The sequence below is a fragment of the Enhydra lutris genome, unplaced genomic scaffold (genome assembly GCF_002288905.1).
Source record: "Enhydra lutris kenyoni isolate GAN:26980312 unplaced genomic scaffold, ASM228890v2 scaffoldscaffold39, whole genome shotgun sequence".
Classification (NCBI taxonomy): Eukaryota; Metazoa; Chordata; class Mammalia; order Carnivora; family Mustelidae; genus Enhydra; species Enhydra lutris.
The window spans coordinates 24,011,062-24,032,913 of NW_019154123.1; the positions used below are offsets into that span (position 1 = coordinate 24,011,062).

Sequence of the window (21,852 nt, forward strand, 5' to 3'; positions counted from 1 at the left end):
GTAACGGAACTTAAAACATCTACAGTGAAGAGAATCGGTATTCAGGTTATAGAAAGGTTAACAGATGGGTGGATACCTTGTCTAACTCTGCTGTTTTTCCCTGGTATGGGATTTAAATTCACAGAATCATAGTACTAGAAAGATTCTTGGAACCCTTAGACCACCCCTTCATTAAACTGATTAAGGAAACTGAGCCTCATGGTAGTTGCAGTTTGCACAAGGCCCACATTTAGTTAGCAGCAGAGTGAGGACAAAAGTCCCATTCTCCAGATGCCAGTATGTATGCACTTTCCCGAGTTTAATACCTAGCTCTTCAGTATCATTACTGGTAAGATAACATCTGGGTACTGTATAAAGAGAAACGGGGTTGTTTTTTTCTTCTCCCATCTTGTTTCTCCTTCCCTAATCTCTACCTTTCCTTTTTTAGGTGCTGCTTCTGTGAAGAGTCAAGCATATTTCAACAAGACTGGAGAACTGCCATGCCTCTTTATAAACTCTGAAAACATAAGCGTGGATGAGTTGGTAGTATTTTGGCAGGACCAGGATAAGCTGGTTCTGTATGAGCTATTCAGAGGGAAAGAGAACCCTCAAAATGTTCATCCCAAGTATAAAGGCCGCACAACGTTTGACAAGGACAATTGGACGCTGAAACTCCACAACATTCAGATCAAGGACAAGGGCTCATATCAATGTTTCATTCATCGTAAAGGGCCCAAAGGACTGGTTCCCTTGTATCACATGAGTTCTGACCTATCAGTGCTTGGTATGTAGTCAATGGCACGTTCAGATCCCTGGCCTTCTCCAATGGGACTGCAATGAGCAGAGCAATGTTGGGGGAGGCGGAGGAGGAGATGTGGGGGGAACCTGTAGAGAGAAGGCAGGAAACAGCCATTTCTGGGAAATCCATTTGAAGGGATGCAGGGTTCGGTGATAGGGAACTGAAAATCTTTTGTACTTTTTATAGTTTGCTTCTGAAGGATTGGTAAGAATTTGCTTTGGGTACAAACTAGAGCTAACTGAACAAAGTTAATGTGTCTAAGGGAAAACAATGGGTAATTTGGCCATTACTAAATTTATATAACTATACAGGCTTCAGATCTCTTCTACATTCATCTTTTCCCTTTGGTCCAAGATTTCTTACCCACTAAGTCTTTGCCTAGAGCTCCTAGCAAAGATGACAGCTGATTGATTTGGGTTTTTCCTTCAACCTCCTGGAGGTTACTTATGAGTTGTTTGTTGCCCAACAAAAGCCCAGGAGACAGAAGGGAAATAACCCAGCACACATAATCCCCAAACTGACAATTCAGCTCCTCTTTTTTTCCAGCCTTGAAAAGCCTAAATGTCACTACAGACTTAATTAAAATGCAGTAAAATTGTTTTTTATTTTAATGTACACTTCTGTTAACATATGTATAGATTCATGTAACCACTACAATAAATAGGATACAAAACATTTCCATCACCCCAAAAAAAATTTCTTCATGCTATTGTTTTGTGATCATGCCCTCTTCATACCCACAAGCTCTGTTTTGCATCCTAGAGTCTTATCTTTTTTGAGAACATCACATAAATGGAGCCACCTTTTAAGATTGGCTTCTCTTATTCAACATAATGCCTTTGAGATTTATCTAAGTTGTCGCATGTATCAAAAACCTATTCCTTGTTATCACTGAGGAGCATTCTATTTTATCGACTCAATCCATAGAAAGACATTGGGATTTTTTTTTTTCAGTTTGGGGTTATTATAAATAGCTGCTGTAAACATATACAAGTGTGAACCTAAGTTTTCATTTCTCTAAGGTAGATACCCAGGTGTGCGATTACTAGATTCATATTAACTTTTGATGAAACTGGAAAAGGCAGATCAGCAATGATTATGAAGCCATAGAATAAAGAAAAGGCAAAAGTAGAAATAGAATGAGGAGTCCTCCCTTTAAGCCTTGTATGATTCAAACGAGGTTGCAGGACTTTTGGAACATTTAACCAAGTGATAAATAAGTGTGTTCAAGGTATGGCCAGATACTATTGAGGAACATGGTATGTTTTAGGTGGGACATGATCATTTTTTTATTTTAACAATTTTATATTTATTTCAACGTATTAGGAAAAACAATAACTAACTTATCCAACCTGTGATTTCACAGATATTGTTAAGGAGGCCAAAGGAGGTAAAACTTTCTATAAACCACATAAAGTACAAGCAGAGTACTTAATTAGTGTGTTGATACAGAAAACTTAGAAAAGTGACATGCAAATCATCGGTTTTAGAGACAATAAAGTAAATTAGAAATTCGTATGTAGAACCTGAAAATTACAGTAACTCTTGAAGAGTTGCAAGGATTTTGCTAGCAGAAGGGGCTAGGTGCCAGAGATCTCCAACAGCCATCAAATCTGAATGGCAAACTAGGGCAAGAAAAGCTCTATGTTTATCAAGGTCATATATTTTCCCTAAAAATGGCTGGGTTTGGCCTTCATCTTATAGTACATGATGAAGAAAGCTTGACAGTCATGCCCAAAACCAATATTCTGAATTTCTAAATCCAAAATCCCCATCCACTCACTTAACACTATCCTGTTTGGGTTTCTAGAAGATATGACCCAGAGCATGCCAACACCATGAACTCTGTTAGTGTCGGTCCCTTTCTACTTCCTTAGTCTGGCAAGCTGCAACGTACCCCATGAGACAGCTGGGTTCTAACGTCAGACTACTTCTCTGTCCCAAAACTCCACTCCTCAGAACAATAACTTCACTGTGAATCTTTGGTGACCCAATTTCAGCCCTCCTGTCACTCAGAGAGCACTCCCCACCCCGATTGGGGTAAGCAGGAAATAAGCATGGCCCAAAACTCCATTCCTGAAAAATAAATGTGGGGTCTGTATGTGGCTCTTGCCATGGGCTGAGGCCCACACTTTAGATATCCAGAAGCTCCCAAGTGTGCCCCCAGGAAGCTCCCAGACCAGAGCCAGTTATTTGCAGTTGTCTTCTGGACACATCTAAATATCGACTGATTTCTTTTTTTGTATCTTTATTCTGCTTTCAGCTAACTTCAGTCAACCTGAAATAATGGTAACTTCTAATAGAACCGAAAATTCTGGCATCATAAATTTGACCTGCTCATCTGTAGAAGGTTACCCAGCACCTAAGGAAATGTATTTTAAGCTAAAAACCGAGAATTCGACTACTAAGTATGATACTGCCATGAAAAAATCTCAAAACAATGTCACAGAACTCTACAACGTTTCTATCAGCTTGTCTTTTTCAGTCCCTGGAGCAAGCAATGTGAGCATCACCTGTGTCCTGAAACTTGAGACGATGGAGCTTCACTCCCTACCTTACAATATAGGTAAAGCTGCTTCCCAAGTTTATTTCTTTCATCAGGTATTATACCCAAATGGTTGAGGCAGATCATTCAATGTGTCCTGCTTGCCAGGAAGCCTCCAACAGGGCCATTTTGTGGTACTATTAGGAAGGAACAAGTTGGAGGGCTCCTCTCTTCATCTGAGTGTTGCTGTAGGGTCCCAGAGACTATGAACATAGGCTGCACTTAAGGAACTCTGTTCTTAGCCCCAAAACTGACCCAGTCTTTTGGGCTACCTTTGGATAGAAGATTCTGAAGTTTAAGTCAGAAAATGCAAGATTCCTCCAGCTAGAATTCTTTCCATACACACACACACACACACACACACACACACACACACACACAGTCATCATCACCCATCCTTCCAGCCATCCATTCGTATATACGGTACATGCTTTGAGTACAGAGTCACTCTAGATGTTGTTGGCTGTAGACGTGAATCCTAAAATGTATAAGACATGCTCTCTGCCCTCAAGTCCTTCCAACAGAATGTACACACATGAAAAACTGGATTTTTAAAAGATTGAATTAGGATCTAAAGCATATCCCATGGAAATATACAACTAAATTTAAAAACAAGAGTGACTGATAATCAGTTTTTATAGACATTTGGAGATAGGTAGGTTCCTTGAGGGCCAGAGAAGCCTTCCTAAAGGAAATGGGACCTTAAAACATCATAAAAGATAACTGGGCTTTAAAAGCATGAAGGGCCACCTGAATGGCTCACTGAGTGAAGTGTCTGCTTTCAGCTCAGGTCATGATCTCAGGATCCTGGGATCAAGCCCCATGTCCAGCTCCCCGCCCAGCCAGAGAATCTGCTTCTCCCTCTCTTTCTGCTCCTACCCCCACTTGTGCTCTCTCTCTTCCGCTCACTCACTCTCTCTCAAATAAATAAAATCTTCTTAAAAAGTTAAAAAAAAATACATAAAAGTATGGTGAAGAGATGACAGGTATCAGACTTGTGGTTTCCTGAACAGAAAGAAAAATTCTGAGACAGCATCCTGGCTTAGAAGGTGGGAGGACTAAAATCAATGAACAGTATTTGATATGGGTACAGGTGGTGGTGGTGGTCGTATGTATCAAGGAAGGACTAAGAAGCAGAAATTCTTGCAGCATGTTGATAGAGAGTACAGGGTCCAGTCCAGCTGGAGGAAGGGGTTGAAACTAAACAGCGTCCAGTAATAGAAGCCTAACATTTTTTAAAATAATTTTTTATAAACATATAATATATTATTAGCCCCAGGGGTACAGTTCTGTGAATCGCCAGGTTTACACACTTCACAGCACTCACCATAGCACATACCCTCCCCAATGTCCATAACCCCACCACCCTCTCCCTACCCCCCTCCCCCCGGCAACCCTCAGTTTGTTTTGTGAGATTAAGAGTCTCTTATGGTTTGTCTCCCTCCCAATCCCATCTTGTTTCATTTATTCTTTTCCTACCCTCCAAACCCCCCACGTTGCATCTCCACTTCCTCACATCAGGGAGATCATATGATAGTTGTCTTTCTCCGATTGACTTATTTCGCTAAGCATAATACCCTCTAGTTCCACCCACGTCGTCACAAATGGCAAGATTTCATTTCTTTTAATGACTGCATAGTATTCCATTGTGTGTGTGTGTGTATGTGTATATATATATATATATATATATATATATATATATATATATACCACATCTTCCTTATCCATTCATCTGTTGATGGACATCTAGGTTCTTTCCATAGTTTGGCTATTGTGGACATTGTAGAAGCCTAACATTTTAAAGTCCTGGCTTTACCCTGGGAGAACATCCATGTTTGAGATCCCACATTTGAGGAAAAGTAACTGCAAGTTTCTCTCCTGGAATAAAGGCACTCTGCACCCGCACTGCGTCTATTACTGCTTCTATTGATCCTGACCCCTCTCTTCCTATACATGTGACTTCTGCTTACCTTAGCCCCCTTCTCTAATTCTGGTCCTTTGGTTTTCCCTCTCCTAAGGCATCCAGCTCACTCCTTGCTTTATCCTCGCAGCTTTCTTTCTCCTGCTCTCTCATTGTTCAAACATAACTTGGTCTATGGACACATTCTTGTGGACAGCCCCTGGAGCCAGTCCCTCTCAGTAAGCTTGACCAGTGAGCCAATCTCTACTCTTGGTACTGATTTCCTTCTGCTAAGACATCTCTGCCTCTGAGAGGCCAGTAAATAGGCTACACAGAAGCCTGATTTCTTCTCCTGTGGCCTCCCTTGGCTTAATAGAAGCCTTCTCCCACCAACCAAAAAAAAAAAAAAAAAAAAAAAAAAGAGAGAGAGATAAAGAAAGAAAAGAAGAAGCTTCTCTCTCAAGCTATCCCTGAGGCTCAGATCCTGTTTGGAGCCAGCAACAGCACCACAGATGACATGCCCTGGGACCTTCTGCCATGGTTTCCTCTGCCCTGGCTCCTACAGTCTACAAATGAATAGGGCCTTGCCATCCCTGCAGCTTCATCATGGCTCACCTTGCTGTTGTTTCTCAACTACTGCCCAAACCTTCCCAGCTCCCACCAACTTCAGAAATATTTCAGCTCCGGCTGCCTCAGGAAGCCAGGGCTTGCCTCTCTGTATCCCTGTTCTATGGCTCGACCAGAGATAGTATAGATCCTGAAGCAAAGTTACTTTTTGGGTGTCAAAATGTAGCAATCTCCATGTTATCAAATATAACCCCCATTTGCTGGGAATGTCAAACAGGCTCAAGTGGGATAAAACTAGGACAGACTCAAAGAGGGTTGAATATGGCCTGCAATGCAGCAACTCCTTTCCTAATGTCCCAGGACCGGGTATGTGCCCACAAACTGCAGCTAAACTAATAGGTCAACTGGTATTATTTTCCTATAATTTGAGATTAACTATCAGAATGAGTCCCACAAATGTCTTTAAAACGGATCACTCAGCTCTAAGCTTTCCCCCCAAAGTCTGTTTTTCAACTTCCTGGAAACTTAGAAGTCCCCGTGCAAGGAAGAAAGTCCTGACCTCTCAGGAACTGATTCTAACCCTGATTCCTCAGGGCATGAAGAGATACCAAAGGTTTTCTAGTAGGTGATACATTCTGAAAGCCCTGTTTCTTCCACTGTGACCTCAGTGGAAAAAGCAAACAAGCAAAACTGGAGGTAGGCAGCTGTTATATTTGTTCAAAGGGGGTGTATCTGGAGCCTGATCTAGAGATGATAGTGGATGGAGAAATTATTACAAGGGAAACTTCAGGACCCCGGGCCTGGCTATACATGGGCTGAGGAAGCAGGGTGTTGCACAGATGACTGTACATTTAAAGCTTCAGCCTGGGTACCACACCCACAAGCAGAACCAAGGGCCAGGTTGGCTTTCTTCTTCTAGATCACAGTCATTGTCATCCCACCCTCTGGGAAGGGAAAACAGCTTAGTCCAGGCATTTGGCCAGAAGCACTGGTTCTAAGCTGCTAAGGCCCTAAGCCTGGGGCTTCTATGGCCTCATATCGTGGATTTCAAGCTCCTCTGGCAGCAGAGCCCTGGGGACATGCTGACTTATAAATGAAGATGACAGTAATTATAAACCTTTTATAATCAATCTTCCTGGCTGATTAAAAACTTGTGGTCATTTCTAGATGCACATACGAAACCCCCCCCTGCCCGAGACCCCATCCTCTGGATTGCCGCTCTACTTGTAATGTTGGTCATTTTGTGTGGGATGGTGTTGGTGTTCTTTCTAACACTAAGGAAAAGGAAGAAGAAGCAGCCTGGCCCCTCTCACGAATGTGGTGAGTCAGTGCTTGTCCCCTCTGCAGACTGCCATTTCGTACCTACCTCCGGTCAGCTGCCTTCTAGAGCTCATTGGCTGAGCTCAGATTAGCAAAAAGTCAGCAAGTGGTTGGAGGAAAAGGTTTTCCCTCGGGGTTTGGAGCCCATATAGATGGGACTCAACATTGTTCTGGATTTCTGGGAAAGGTAGTATTTTTAAGCTAAGGTCTACAAATGTACTTCTGGTTTCCAGATAAAACTGATTATTCCTTGCTTTAGCTACCTCACTTCATGAAGTTACTAAATTCAATGAAGTAAAATCGTGAAAACATTTCTAAATGTTCATGGCTATGGACCTGGCAGTGTTCAAGCAGGGAAGCTTGGGGAGGCAGGCGAGGGGGGAGGATTAGATGACCAAAGACTTCCTTTCTCATTTCTAAAATCTGGGTTTCTGAGAAAAAAAGAGTGGGATGAATTGTTCCCCACTGACATTTTTTAAAATAATAATTAACTTTTATTGATTACCAATATTACATACCCCTTACCAAATATGCTGAAAAAAAATCTATAGTTCCACTAGTAAGAAAGAAATGGTTATACAGACAACATTTTGGTGTATATCTTCCAGGTTTTTCTGTAATCTATGTTATTTTCCATAAGTGGAGTTATATTATAAGGACTATTTTTCACAGTTTAGATACTATCACATGTACTGTTTTCTAAGTTATTTGTACTAAGCATAGTAAGAAAATTGTCAGTGCTATCAATTATCATTCTATAGCATCATTTTAAATGGCTGTGAGATATTCCATTTTGTGGATACACCTGGTTTATTTAACCAACTCCACATTGTAGGACACTTGGGTTGTTCCCATAGTTTTGCTATTGTAAATAGCACTACACTGAGCAGCCTCCTCACTGACTCTCATAAAAGTGGTACTGTGCTCAATGGGGGACAAGAGGGTCCCTGACTTTATAATAATTTTATGACTCTTTGTGGTTTGGGCTGGTCTGGGCAAAGTCGCAAGGTAAGGTAACGCCTGTAGTAGAAGTTTGGTTGGTGCTAATAATTAAGGTGGTCATCTTACTCACTTTGGTAAAAAGCAACAGATGAGTAATGCTTCTGATCAGTGTACTGATTTTAAGATCCACTAGAAAATAGATGGATGGCATTAGCAGTCATTCATTTCATCCTGCTATATTTTAAAAACAAGAAACTGGGGTGAGATTATCCAGTTTCAAGAAATGAATACAAAGCTTCTGGTAGAGTCATATTCAAACTGCCAAAATATGGGGTGTGCTGATATAATAATAGATTTCTATGCTACAAAAGTGTAAAATTCAGAGCACAGGGCCAGATGTACAGATTATGTTTATTGAAGCTTTGACTTTTTAAGGTGAGAATTTCCAGCTGTTTCTTTCAGTCTCATTGCCATTTAGAATTAGCTAACTGCACAGAAGCACCTTCATCTTGGAAATAAGCTGTTTCTTAATCTGCTTTCACATTGGAATGATTAGCTTACAAATGAAACAGAATAAGGGATGGAGAGAGAGGAAGAATGTTTCTTCCCCCAGAGGCAATCAGAAAAATTCAGGAGAGAGAGTTACAGAAGATGTGTGTGTACCCAGGAAAGAAGCTGAAAAGGGGCCCAAGAAGCTGTGTGTATGCATAGGAAATGGTCAAACTGAGTTAGGAGTGGTAAAAGGCAGACTCTAGCAAGACACTATAGCATAAGACCTCCTCCTCCCAAGAATGTGATAAAGAATATTGCTAGGAAAGTTTGGTCAGAGAGTCTCTTAGGCTAGTGAGTTTGGTCAAAGAGAAGAATCTGGATATCCCTGGAGGAAGAAGATGTACCAAGTAAGCCTGCCATGTAGATAGGTTTGTAAATATGGGTTCTGTAATTCAGCAACGTCAGCACTTGCTTTGTGGATACCTCTGGCATTTTCTCTATGAGGTACTGCATAATGTGCTCACCAAGATACCCACCTCCTGTTCACAGAGCCTAGTATATGTTATCTCACATGGTGAGAGGGACTTTGCATATGTGCTTAAGGAACTGATTTTAAGATGATGAGATTATCCTGGATTACCCAGGTGGGTCCCATCTAATCACAGGAGTCAGAGAACCTTCCCCAGGCTGGGTTAGAGAGAAGACATGGAAGGAGGAGAGATCCAAATCTTGAGGCAGACTTAACCAACCACTGCTGGCTTCAAAGATGGAGGAAGGGGCCATGGGACAAAGAATGTGGGTGGTCTCTAGAATCTGCGACTGGCCCTCAGCTGAGAGCCAGCCAGGAAATGTGGATCTCAATCATACAACCACAAGGAACTAAATTCTGCTTTAAAACAGACATGGAAGCAGTCATGATCCATCCACAGACACACAAGCTTACTGATAACCAGTAGGAATTTCTCCAAAAATGGAGCTTCCCCCCAGCCCAATATTAATCTGGTTCTCAGAGGAGAGAGCCCTCAAACTAACTTGGCATCAAAAGTCCTTTTCAGTGTTTGTTCAGTAATTACAGTTTTTCAATGCCCTAAACATCCACATTTACTCTGGTCAGGCTGTTAAATGAATAAAAGGGAAATGCCACAGTTATTCTAGCTGGTTTCTAATCTCTCTTCTCTTTTTTGATTTGTCAAATAGGGCAAATTAGGCATGAGAAATTATAACCTTGAATTACAGTCTTTTCCCAATCAGAAGTTACCCTATCAGCTTACCCATCAGGGAAAGATACTAAAATAGCTCCTCCTGAGATTTTACTTCCTCATTTGGGTCTTGTGTGACTGAAATCTGTATGTAATAGAGCCCTAGCAACCAACAGTTTTTAGAGTTTGCTGCCCTCCACCAAACCTGGAAGAGTCTCAGCTCTTTCAGGAATGGTTTCTTAAAGGGCAAGTGTTTTTTTCTGAAATATGTAATTTTAACCACTATTTAGACAGAGACTTTAACAGGACTTAAAAACTGGAAGTCGATTATATCATCACATCTGGCCTTCAAAATGTTAAATTTGTAATCAAATCCACAAGTTTAGAATCTACCTTTTTATTGTCTGCCTTCATTTTAAAATAGAAACTCTTTTTTGAAATGGTGATGATTTTGTCATAGGTATGAAAAGACAATTTAAATATTATATATTGGTCTACAAACATCTGAAATACTATATTCAGTTATAAGTAAGTATTTTTAATTTAATTTTATTTTTTCAGTGAAGTAAGCCTTTTTTAAGAGAAAGTTTGAAAAAAATAGAACCTAACCAGATTTATAAAGTGTCTAGAAGCTCAGTTAAATAAGAAATAGTTGAAGTAACTGAGAATCCATAACCAGAAAAGAAGTCTTGGGAGGAGAGAAGTGTTCCCTTCAAATATCTGAAGAGCTGCTATAGGATACAAAGATCATACTTAACTGTGGCTCTAAAGGGCATCTCAATTCATGCATGTTATGAGAAGATGTAAAGGAAAAGACTGAGTTTTGCAACGGTTAAGGCTCTTTTCAAATGACATAGAAGACAAAATCTTCTTCCTCTCACGAACGATTACCAGCTACAGGAATGTCCCCCCTATTGTAAACAACTAGAAATCAGGCAAAATATGAAACAACTGTTTTCAGACATTGGACAATAAGTTGTAGAAAACTGTAGTCCTTGAAAGAAGGATAAAGATGAGATGAGCCTATGATTGCCCCAAACTTACTGCCTGGAGTCAGTTTCCAGACTGCTCTAAAAGTAGAGGGGAGCCCTGATACCAAAACTGGAAAAAGACATTACAAGAAAAGTTTGCTATACGTATATCTTGTGAAAATAGATGGCAAAATCCTAACAAAATTACCAACTACAAGCTAGCAATCTATTGAAAGTATGACATATCATGATCAAGTGGGGTTTATTCCAGGAATATAAGCTAGGTTCAATATACGAAAGTCAAACCATAAAATTCACCATATTGGCAAACCAAAAAGCAAAAACATGTAATCACATCAGTGGATACAAAAAAAGCATTTGACAAAATTAATACCCATTCATAATTTTAAAAAAGAAAGAAAAACTCTCATAAAAGTTGGACTATAGAGGAATTTCCTCAACTGACAAAGGAAATATACCAAAATCCTTCAATTAGCACCATAGTTAATGATAAAAGAGTGACTGCTTTCCCCATAAGATCAAGAACGAGGCAAGGATACCACTCTCACTACATTTCTTCAACATTGTACTGGAGGTTCTAGGCAGTGAAGCAGTCTAGGAAAAAAACTAAAAGGCATGCATAGTGGGCATATCTGCCCACAGATAACATGACCATGTTTGTAGTAAAGCCTAAGGCATCAAAAAAAAACTATTAGAACTAACTGTGTGGGTGCCTGGGTATCTCAGTCCATTAAGAATTAGCCTTCACTAGCATGGAGCACTGGGTGTGGTGCAAAAATAATGAATACTGTTACGCTGAAAAAATAAAAAATTAAAAAAAAAAAAAAAGAAGAATTAGCCTTCAGCTCAGGTCATGACCCGGGATGAAGTCCCACATCAGGCTCCCTGCTCAGTAAGGAGTCTGCTTCTCCCTCTCCCTTTGCCTGCCATTCTCGCTGCTTATGCTCTCTCTCTCTGTGTGTCAAATCAATCAATCAATCAATCAATCTTTTAAAAAAAAGAACAAACTGCATGTAGCTAAGTCTCCAGGTACAATTGTGGTCAATACACAAAATCAAAATCAGTTATATTTCATGAAAAAAATTGCCATTCTTTCCTTGAAAGAATGGGATCAAAACACAATAAAAACATACAGGTCCCAAGACGTAAAAGCAATGCATTTGCAAAAACAATTTGCATATATGAAGTAAATGGCTAGGAAAGTCAAAAATATATTCAGCCTCCTTCCTAAAAAAATAGTTGCGAATTAAAAAAATACAAAAACAAAATCAGTTATATTTCTATATACTCACCAAAAATGGACACTGAAAAAAAGTTTAAATACCATTTATAGTAGAATCAAATAATATTAAAACTTTGGGAGTAAGTTTTTAAAAACAAGTTAAATACGTATACACTAAAAATTAAAAGACATTACTGTTGACAGAAATTAAAGTAGGCCTAAATATATGGAGAAGTATGCCATGTTCATGGATTAGAGGAGTAGAATTTTTCTTTAAAGATTTTATTTATTTATTTGACAGACAGAGATCACAAGTAGGCAGAGAGGCAGGCAAGAGAGAGAGGGGGAAGCAGGCTCCTCACCAAGCAGAGAGCCCGATGTGGAGCTCAATCCCAGGACCCTGGGATCATGACCTGAGGCAAAGGCAGAGGCTTTAACCCACTGAGCCACCTAGGGCCCCCAGAGGAGTAGATATTAAGATATCAGTTCAGCCCAGGGACACCTGGGTGTCTGAGTCGGTTAAACATCTGCCTTCGGCTGAAGTCATTATCTCAGGGTCCTGGGATCAAGCCCCAAGCCCTGAGTCTGGCTCTCAGGCTCCCTGCTCTGCCAGAGTTGCTTCTCCCTCTCACTCCGCCCCTTCCCCCTGCTTCTGCTCTCTTTCTCTTTCTGTCAAATAAATAAATAAAATCTCTTTAGAAAATGATATCAATTCAGCCCAACCTGATCTATGGATTCAATGAGATACCAATCAGAACCCTGGCAGGCTCTTCAGTGTAAATTAAAAAGCTAATTCTAAAAGTTATATAGAAATGCAAAAGACATACAATTGCCAAACAATTCTGAAAAACAAGAACAGACACAGACAACTTATACCACTAACTTCAAGATTTATTAAATACCCACCACCAGGCTCAACCAACCTCCCACCCCCCTGCTCCCCAAAACCCTCAGATTGCATGGAGCCCTGGGTGTGGTGCACAAACAATGAATTTTGGAACACTGAAAAGAAATTTTAAAAGTAAATAAAAACTTAAAAAGAAAAGATTTATTAAATAGCTACATAACCAAGACAGTGTGATATTGGTGAAAGCACAGACATACCAACCAAGGGAACTAGATGGATAATCAAAAGGAAAATCACATGGTGAGCTGATATGGACAAAGGAGCCAAGGTAATTCCATGGAGAAAAGGCTAGTCTTTTCAACAATGGTTTTGGGACAACTAGATATGCACATGGTAAAATATGAATCTCAACTCACAAAAAACAACTTGAAGTGGATGTCAGACCTAAAATTAAGAGCTAAAATTAAAAGACTTAAAAAAATTTTGGAGAAAATCTTTGTGATCTTAGGTTGGGCAGATCTTAGGACACAGTAAACATAAAGCATAGCATAAAAAGTAAAAATTGATAAACTGAACTTCATCTAAATTGAAAACGTTTGCCCTTTGACTTTGTTAAGAAAATTAAAAGTCAAGCCAGCCACAGACTAGGAGAAAATGTTTGCAAAATATATATCTCAATAGGACTTATATCCATAAGATGTAATTATATATTACTACCCAATAAAGAAGACAATCCATTTAACAAAAGGCTGGGAGCAAAAGATTCGAACACATACTTCATAGAGTAAAATATACAAATGGCCAATAAGCACAGTCACACAGTCACAACATCATTAGTCATTAGGGAAATACAAGTTAAAACTATAATGAGAGACCACTACACTCCCACTAACATGACTAAAATTAAAAGGACTGGTAAATATCAAGTGCTGGAGAGGATGTGACACAATTGAAACTCTCATGCACTGCTATACAACCCAGCAATCTCAGATATTTGCTCGTGAGAAATAAAAACATATGTCCTCACAAAGACACACACCAATGTTCATAGCAGCTTTCTTCATAATATTGAAAGCTTGGCATTCTAAATTTTCATCCGTTGGTGAAAGGATAAATATATAAACGGTAGTATATTCATATAAGGAAATTCTGCCGAGCTCTAGAAAGACTACTAGTAACATGCAACAAGATAATGAATTTCAAAAGCAGTATGCCACCTCCATACTGTCTTCAAGAGTGGCTGTACTAGCTTGCATTCCCACCAACAGTGTTAAGAGGGTTCCCCTTTCTCTACATCCTCGTCAACATCTGTTGTTTCCTGTATTGTTAATTTTAGCCATTCTGACCTGTGGGAGGTGCTATCTCATTGCGGTTTTGATTTGTATTTCCCTGATGATGAGTGATATTGAGCACTTTTTCATGTGTCTGTTGGTCATTTGTATGTCTTCTTTGGAGAAATGTCTGTTCATATCTTCTGCCCATTTCTTGACTGGATTATTTGTCTTTTGGGTGTTGAGTTTGTTAAGCTCTTTATCAATCTTGGATTCTAGCCCTTTGGAGTTACTTAGCTTAGAAGAGGACAACCAATCAAAGTGATTTTTTTGGCAAACATTAAGTCAAGAATTACATTGTGATATCAAATACCAAACATAAAGTTAATAACTGCATTTCCCTGAAGAATATAACGGGAAATGGTGCATTTTCTGAGCTTTTTGTCTAAATTTTTAATATAGTTGTTTCTTGTTTTGTGTTACCAATAGGTTTTAAACTTGTATAAATCAGATAATATTTAGAATTTTCTAAAACACTTCATTAAAGTATCTCTATGGTGAAAAAAAAAAGCAGCATACTAGGAGAAAGACGCTGGGCACAAAAAGACCACATGACCACACATATGTGATCATTTAGAATTATAAAATTCTAAAAAATGCAAAACTATTGTGACATTAACCAGATCAGTAGTTATCAGGCGATGGGATGGGGAAAGATACTGACTGAAAAGGGGCAGGAGAGAACTTTTGGGGCTTATAGAAATGTTTTATATCTTGGTGATGGTGGTAGTTACATGAGGGTATACATTTGCTAAACTCACCAAAATCTATACAGGAAATTATTGTGTATTAATTATACCTCAGTAAAGCTGATTATTTTTAAGCACACACATGTGCACACACCTGAAAACTGCCAATGGTAGTAAGTGTTCAAAACCATCAAGGGTGTTGTTTCCCTCCCTAAAGTCCTGCATGGACACCCAGGTTAACAACCCTTGCTGCAAGGCTCTGAGTTGGACAAAACCATCATCACAACAGTCAACCAAAAGAAACAGTCAACCAAACCAAAAAAGACTGTTGACTTTTTCACAACAGTCAACCAAGTTGCTTCAGTAGTAAGCCCATACCAATAGCAACTCGGGCTTTGGGGGGTCTAGGCAGTTAGAGATTTCCCACTTGGGCCCATCCATGCCACCCCGTGTTATATTGGTAGTGCCAGCTGACTCACCCATTTAGGCATCAACATTTCCAAGATTTACTTTTCTTCCTCCTTCTAGACCTTACTTTCAGAAAAGGACTGAAAACTTTTCCAATCACTAAATGATAGCTAAAACTAAGTGTGTTACCCCTCCCAGCAGTATTTTTATTTTAGTAAAGAATAGAGCTGTAAGTGAAAAATCCATTTCCACAGTGAATAAAGGAAGGTATTTGGTTTTTGGATGCAAAAAACCTCAGTTGCATCAGATAGCATCTGTTTCACATATAAGGACACAATGATTTTTCTCGGAGTCCTAGGATTTTGAATTCTCTTCAAACTTCCCCTCTTTTACTATCTATAGGCAGTACATTTTCTGAAGTTGTTTTGGTCTCTTTCAGGAACCAACAAAGTGGGGAGAAAAGAGAGCGAACAGACCAAGGAAAGGTGAGTCCTGACCTTACAACACTGCTGAAATAGGTACCATCTCCAGAGGATCTTTAACTTGACCATCCGTTAAGTCTGAGGCATGCTGACACCTCAGCAACCATGAACTAATGGAGAAGGAAAGGAAAGCTAGGATCTGGAAGGAAATGTTCTAGCTATAAATGGATGGCAGGATGTCCAATACACAAGGCTCAAGTGGCATGGCAAGCTGAGTCAAGGAAAATTAAAAATTTAATACCAAATGGGTCTGTGTTGTGTACATGAGCTGTATATTATTCACCATGGTAACCCCAGTACCTATCCTGGTGCCTGGACTCATGGGAATCCTACCTGTGTGGAATGAACAAGTAAATAAGTGAGGAGTGACAACGTGTTCCCTTTAGCTTCAGTGTCTTTGCATCCGCTGCGTCCTCTGCTTAGAATATTCTTTGGCCACTTCTTTACCTCATTCTTCAGATCTCGGTTCAAACTGCACATCTAAAAAAAACCAAACAAACAAAAAAAACCCTCTTTTTTAAACTAGAATATGTTAGCCTGTTATTGTGTCATATGGATTCCTCTGCTTTTTCTCCATAACACGAGGTAATACTTACATTTTTGCATAATTACAGTTACACAAAAGTTTATCCATACAGTTTATCCATTAAACTCTATGAACTATGCCAAACTTTATAGAGAGTAGAGATCATATCAGTTAAGCTTATTGTTGTGCTGCCAGCACCTAGCACAGTACCTGGCATATAGTAGGAGCTTAATAAATTTTCTTCTACTGTGAAGTTGTAGCAGCAGATATTTTTTAATCCATAGAAAGTAGTCTTTTTATAATACTAACAATTTTCTGTAGGTGTAATTTCATGGCACCTCCTGGTTTACAGTTAACAGGACTTATTCAGAAAATTTGCACTGTAGTGGTTTGATAAATATATAACACATTGAAAAGAGTTTCATGGAAACATAAGTGCTATTCATCAAGGTTTAGCTTCTCTTACATTTGCTTTCAGCTAAGCAATAGTATAAGTTGTTTGATTTTTATTTATTTTTCATTTATTTACTTACTTTGTAGATTCTTTACCTAATCAAATCCAAAAAAGCAATCCTAAATATGGCACAGGGGAAATATGTATATCCTTTTCTTTATGTTCTCTTTTGTCCACTACTAGGGGCCCTAGAAGACATAATGTGATGAGGTGCTTTTCTTTAAGAGTTCAAGTTTTAGTTGTTTGTTTTTTTAAATATTTAATTTATTTATTTAACACACACAGAGAGAGATCATAAGTAGGCAGAGAGGCAGACAAGAGAGAGAAGGGGAAGCAGGCTCCCTGCTGAGCAGAGAGCCCGAGGTGGGGCTCGATCCCAGGACCCTGACTGAGATCATGACCTGAGCTGAAGGCAGAGGCTTAACCCACTGAGCCACCCAGGCACCCCAAGTTTTAGTTGTTTTTAAATTCAATTTATTCAGACTAAAAACAAAAAAAGTTCACCCATTCTCCCACCCCTCACCCCCCACTTCTGGCAACCACCAATCTCCTCTGTGTGTCTATGAAGTGGGTTTTTATTATTTATTTTTAGATTCCACATATAAGAGAGATCACACGGTGTTTGTCTCTCTCTGTCTGAGGTATTTCCCTTATCATAATGTTCTCAAAGTCCATCCATGATGTCACAAATTGTGAAATCTCATTCATTTTTATGGCTGAATCATATTCCATTATATGTATATGCCACAATTTTTTATCCATTCATCTATCAATGGACACTTAGGCTGTTTCCATACCTTGGCTATTGTAATAAATATTTGCTGAAAGAATGAATGTATGCATGAAAGAATACATAAAAATTCCTGGCAATCAGTCCTTTCACAACATGATGAAATCAGATTACCTGTACCTCCATCCTCCCTGAGGAGCAGGGCTCTCAAGAATATCAGGGCTCTGGACACACAGCCATAGGGTCAGGCAAACCGAAGTCAAGAGCTTGGTCACAAAGATACAGTCACAACCCCAGGGTCAACAGCCCCAGAGTGCCCAGCGCCTACCTGAATACGCACGCTGCTGAGTCTAGGAATCCTGGATGGTGAGCGCAGGTGCTGAGATCTTGCCTATCCTCCTAGACTCAGTTCAGATATAGTCCAGAAAAGCCTGCAGGGAGAAGGCAGCAAGTAATCAATATACGGCAGGGGCAGATCCAGATGACAATAAAGGGTAGTTAATTGAAAGAAGCAAGAACAGCACATCTCTACCTCTCTCTTCAACAGTTTGTTTCTCCTGGTTGCTATTTCAATGGCTCCTGTATTCTGCCCTCTCACTGAAATCTAGAAAAAGGAAGTGGCTCTATTATGAAATCTCACCCAATTCCTTTTCTGTTATTGTTTTTCCAGAGTACAATACCATGTACCTGAAAGATCTGATGAGGCCCAGTGTGTTAACATTTCGAAGACAACCTCAGGCGACCAAAGTACTACACATTTTTAATTAAAGTCTGACCATCCGTTGTTTATATGCGTTCAGTTTCAAATTTTGGCTTGCCTTTTTTCTTGTCCATTACTATTATTATTACCATTAAAAATAGCTGGGGATCCAGGACTTTCTCTAAGGGAGAGAGCCTCCCTATAATGCCAGTTCTGCTCCCTATGCCAGGAGCAGATTTTAACTGCTTCTTTTCATTTCAGAGCACACTTGTGGCCCAACCTCACCTGACTGGCTCCTGGCTCAGGACAAATGTTTAAGACTAACACCTCTTGTTTCAGATTCAGCCTTCTTTTCTTAATTTTATAAATTGTGTTTTATGTAGAACTCTCAATTACTAGAATAATGGCTTTTATCTGTGCTTAGTTCTAAAACAGCACCTCATTCCATCTTGTATAGAGTGACTACCTCTTCAGTCTGGGTGGGAGTTATGTATGTTATGGCTTTACAGTGTTGCTAGTAATATTTTGAAACATAAAGAGATGTGTACCTTAATCATGTGTACTTTAATTACTGTGCCTTGAGAAAAATCTACCCAGTGCTCTGTGAGGATCAGTAGGAAAACGGTGTTTTAGTAGGATGATAACACTGAGCAGACCAATTCAAAATTTGGAAAATTAGGAACGATGGGGATAGAACCCACTCTGAATCCTGGAGCCACTTCTATCTGGGCTGCTGCTAATCTGAGGAGGATCCAGCTGCCCAGCAAGCTACTGGTAAGTCTTAGCAGAGAGCTAAAGCAGGAAAACACCATGCACTGTGAACCCTACTTCTCCTCTTGAAAGAAATGACTGAGATGATGGCCCAGGGCAAGTGTTCAAGAGCCAATTGATAGATCACAATACTCAAAAGAGAGAAAGGAAAAAAAAAAAAAAAAAAAAGGAAAGGAAAGCTCTTAACCAACAGAGATGCACATGAGTGTCCTGTCTAGCTCCAGAAAGCAACAAGTGAACAGACTGTCCAAAAGGACTTAAGACAGACAGCACCATCCCTGGTGTTTGGTGAGAAGTTTGGATAATATTCCATTATTGTGATGTTCCATTTGGCTAGAGGCGGAGCCAGGGAGGAGGAGCTATCATCTTGATATGGGATAAATGGAAGGAGGTTTAGGACTCTTCCAACTCATGGCTGAGAGAGAAGGAGCTAGAGTGGAATTAGGAGGACCAAAATGCAAATCATCCAGAGGCCAACATAGTTGGCAGGTGTCCTAGGAAGGGCTCAACTGGCCCAGAGTAGGGCTCGCAAATTTGTGTCTGAGGACTGTCTATGTCATTCTCAACGATGGGAAAACTGGGTGGACAAGAGGACTATGCTAGCCCAGTAGAAATGAATTGGGTAAGCCTGGCTCTAGGGAAGCATCACTAACAGATGGAGCAGTCTCAGTCCAAACCCAGAAAGAACTTTGGGAGGCCCAACCCACAGAAATATTTCTTCTTATTCTACATAAAGGAACCTAGAAGATTGTAGACAGCTGTGCTAGCCATGCTTGCCTTTTAATATCACCATTTGTGTGTTGTGCCTTGCCTCTGCTTTCATTAGGCTCTAAGCATCTTGTTGGTTCCTAACATGTTTTATACAGTGAGCTCTAAATAAATTTTTCTTAAATTGATTTAAAAGTCTCCATTTTCTGCTTTTACTTCAACAGAACTACTCAACCCTTATAGTCTGACATTACCTCCTCTGTCCTCCTAATGTACTTCCTCCCTCTTAACTTCTCCATGGAAGCCTCATTCTCCGGTCACCCTGGCAAGAGGCCTCTGGCTCATCCCAAACCCTCTCCTCTTCCCTTTTCCCTTACCTATTACATAAGAAAGAGGGGCTTATATAATTCTAAATGTTTATCTTAGTTATGAGACATAAAAAATCAAACAAAGGAGGTTCTTTCTGGAGATAACTGGGAAATTTGGAGTTAAGAAAGCGATACTTGCTTTTCAGATTGTAATTTTTTAAATTCTATAATTTTAAATTATGTTCTCATATGTGCATTAAACAAAAGCTTAATGTAAAATATTCTTTAAAATACCTTGATTATAAAATGAATGCATATAACTATACTGTATATTTCTAAAGTTGCCAAAAAAGTAAATCTTAAAAGTTCTCATCATAAGAAAAAAAAGTTTGTACCTATGTGTGGTGATGGATGTTATCTAAACTTACTGTGTCAATCATTTCACAATATACACATATATCAAATTATTATGTTGTACACTTAAAATTCATACAATGTTATATGCCTATTATACCTGAACTAAAAGTAAATACATGTATATATATATATATATATATGCACTTAGCGTATAGCATGCACTTAACATATATTGCTACATGTAGCGCATATATATGGCATGTGAGAAGACCCAGGAAAATTCTGGAAAAAAGAAAACTCCAGGCTCTGTGAGGGCACCAAGGTATCTAATTTCTTTACCAATGAATACTTGGGCACCTAAGAGTACTTCAAAGCTATTTGTTCAAAGACTGAATGAAACATAATGTGCTTCTGGCAAAAACATCCCTCCTTTGTATGTTAAATTCTCTAGATTTTCTATGTTCTAAATCTGGGGAAAGAAAAGCCAAGAAAGGTTATCAAAGTTAACATTCCTAGTACTCACCTTGTATCAGGGACTCTTCTAAACTATTAAACTCATTATCCCATTTATTCCTCACAATGACCCTGTAATGCAGGTATGGGGATAGTATGATCATTTCGCTGATGAGGAAACCTAGACATGGACAGGTCAAAGTGATTAACCTAAGGTCACTAACTTAGTAAGTGACAGAGCTGGGGAAAGGTTTGCAAAAGCTTCACTCTTTCTACCCCTTTGTTTCCCAGCCATAGAAGAGACAACACTTTGGCTGGTTGCAGATTAAGTGCCTACACCACATCCTGCACTGCAGTCCCCACCACCAGCCCTCTGAGGTGGTGCCTCCAGAGAATGCATCACTGAGTTTTCCAGAAGCTGTGGGTGATAAGGCACATGATATGGTCAACAGAAATGAGTTTTTGGCACATGATGTAATGAGCACTGGGTATTATATAAGACTGATGAATCACTGACCTCTACCTCTGAAACTAATAATACATTATATGTTAATTAGTTGAATTTAAATTAAAAAAAGAACACAGTAAAATTTGTGTAGATGGGGAAATTTTAATCATATATCTCCCACTCTCCCCAAAGGGTTGAGAAACTAAATGGACTTTAAGACAATAAATTTAAGAAGAAACTACTTGCCATGCTGAAAGTTTAGATGTGAAAAGTTTTTATATTCATCATTAAAGAAGAACTGGCAAACCAAAATAAATAAATAAATAAACGAGTTTGTGCTCAGGGGGAAAGAGAACTACAACTGCTGCCTCCAACTCATCCCCCTCCACCCCTACCACTTACTCTTTTGCAATCCACCCTCCTCCCTCTGACATTCTGAAGTCAGTTTCATCCACTCACTGTTCTTACATTTGTTAACCTGGGCTAGAAAGCAAAGAGTCATCTCTGACTACTCCCCTCCAACCACTCCCTCAGGACCCACTGCCACCCCACCTCCCTGCCACATTTGGTTATCACAAGACCAAGCAAATATTCCTCTGACTTCAGCAACTACAGTTTCTTTTGTCATTTGGGTCCTTATTTCCTCATTATAAGAGTATAAGAGCATGGCTATTGCTACCCAA

At 39.5% G+C, this 21,852-nt stretch overlaps 1 protein-coding gene across 3 annotated transcripts in view; it reads left to right on the plus strand.

Moving 5' to 3' along the window:
- LOC111155017 (CD86 molecule) overlaps positions 1-21,280 on the plus strand; it is a 67,111-nt gene extending 45,831 nt beyond the window's left edge. For 2 of the 3 annotated variants that reach the window (XM_022515016.1, XM_022515015.1), the window contains exons 3-7: positions 428-763; positions 3,042-3,344; positions 6,958-7,110; positions 15,672-15,717; positions 18,095-19,041. In XM_022515016.1, coding sequence (XP_022370724.1) covers positions 428-763; positions 3,042-3,344; positions 6,958-7,110; positions 15,672-15,717; positions 18,095-18,188 — 932 coding nt within the window. In that variant the 3' untranslated portion in view covers positions 18,189-19,041. Of the gene's footprint in view, positions 1-427; positions 764-3,041; positions 3,345-6,957; positions 7,111-15,671; positions 15,718-18,094; positions 19,042-21,012 lie in introns of those variants that run through there. The other variant, XM_022515017.1, reaches the window with a different exon arrangement.
- The last annotated feature ends 572 nt before the right edge of the window (positions 21,281-21,852 follow it).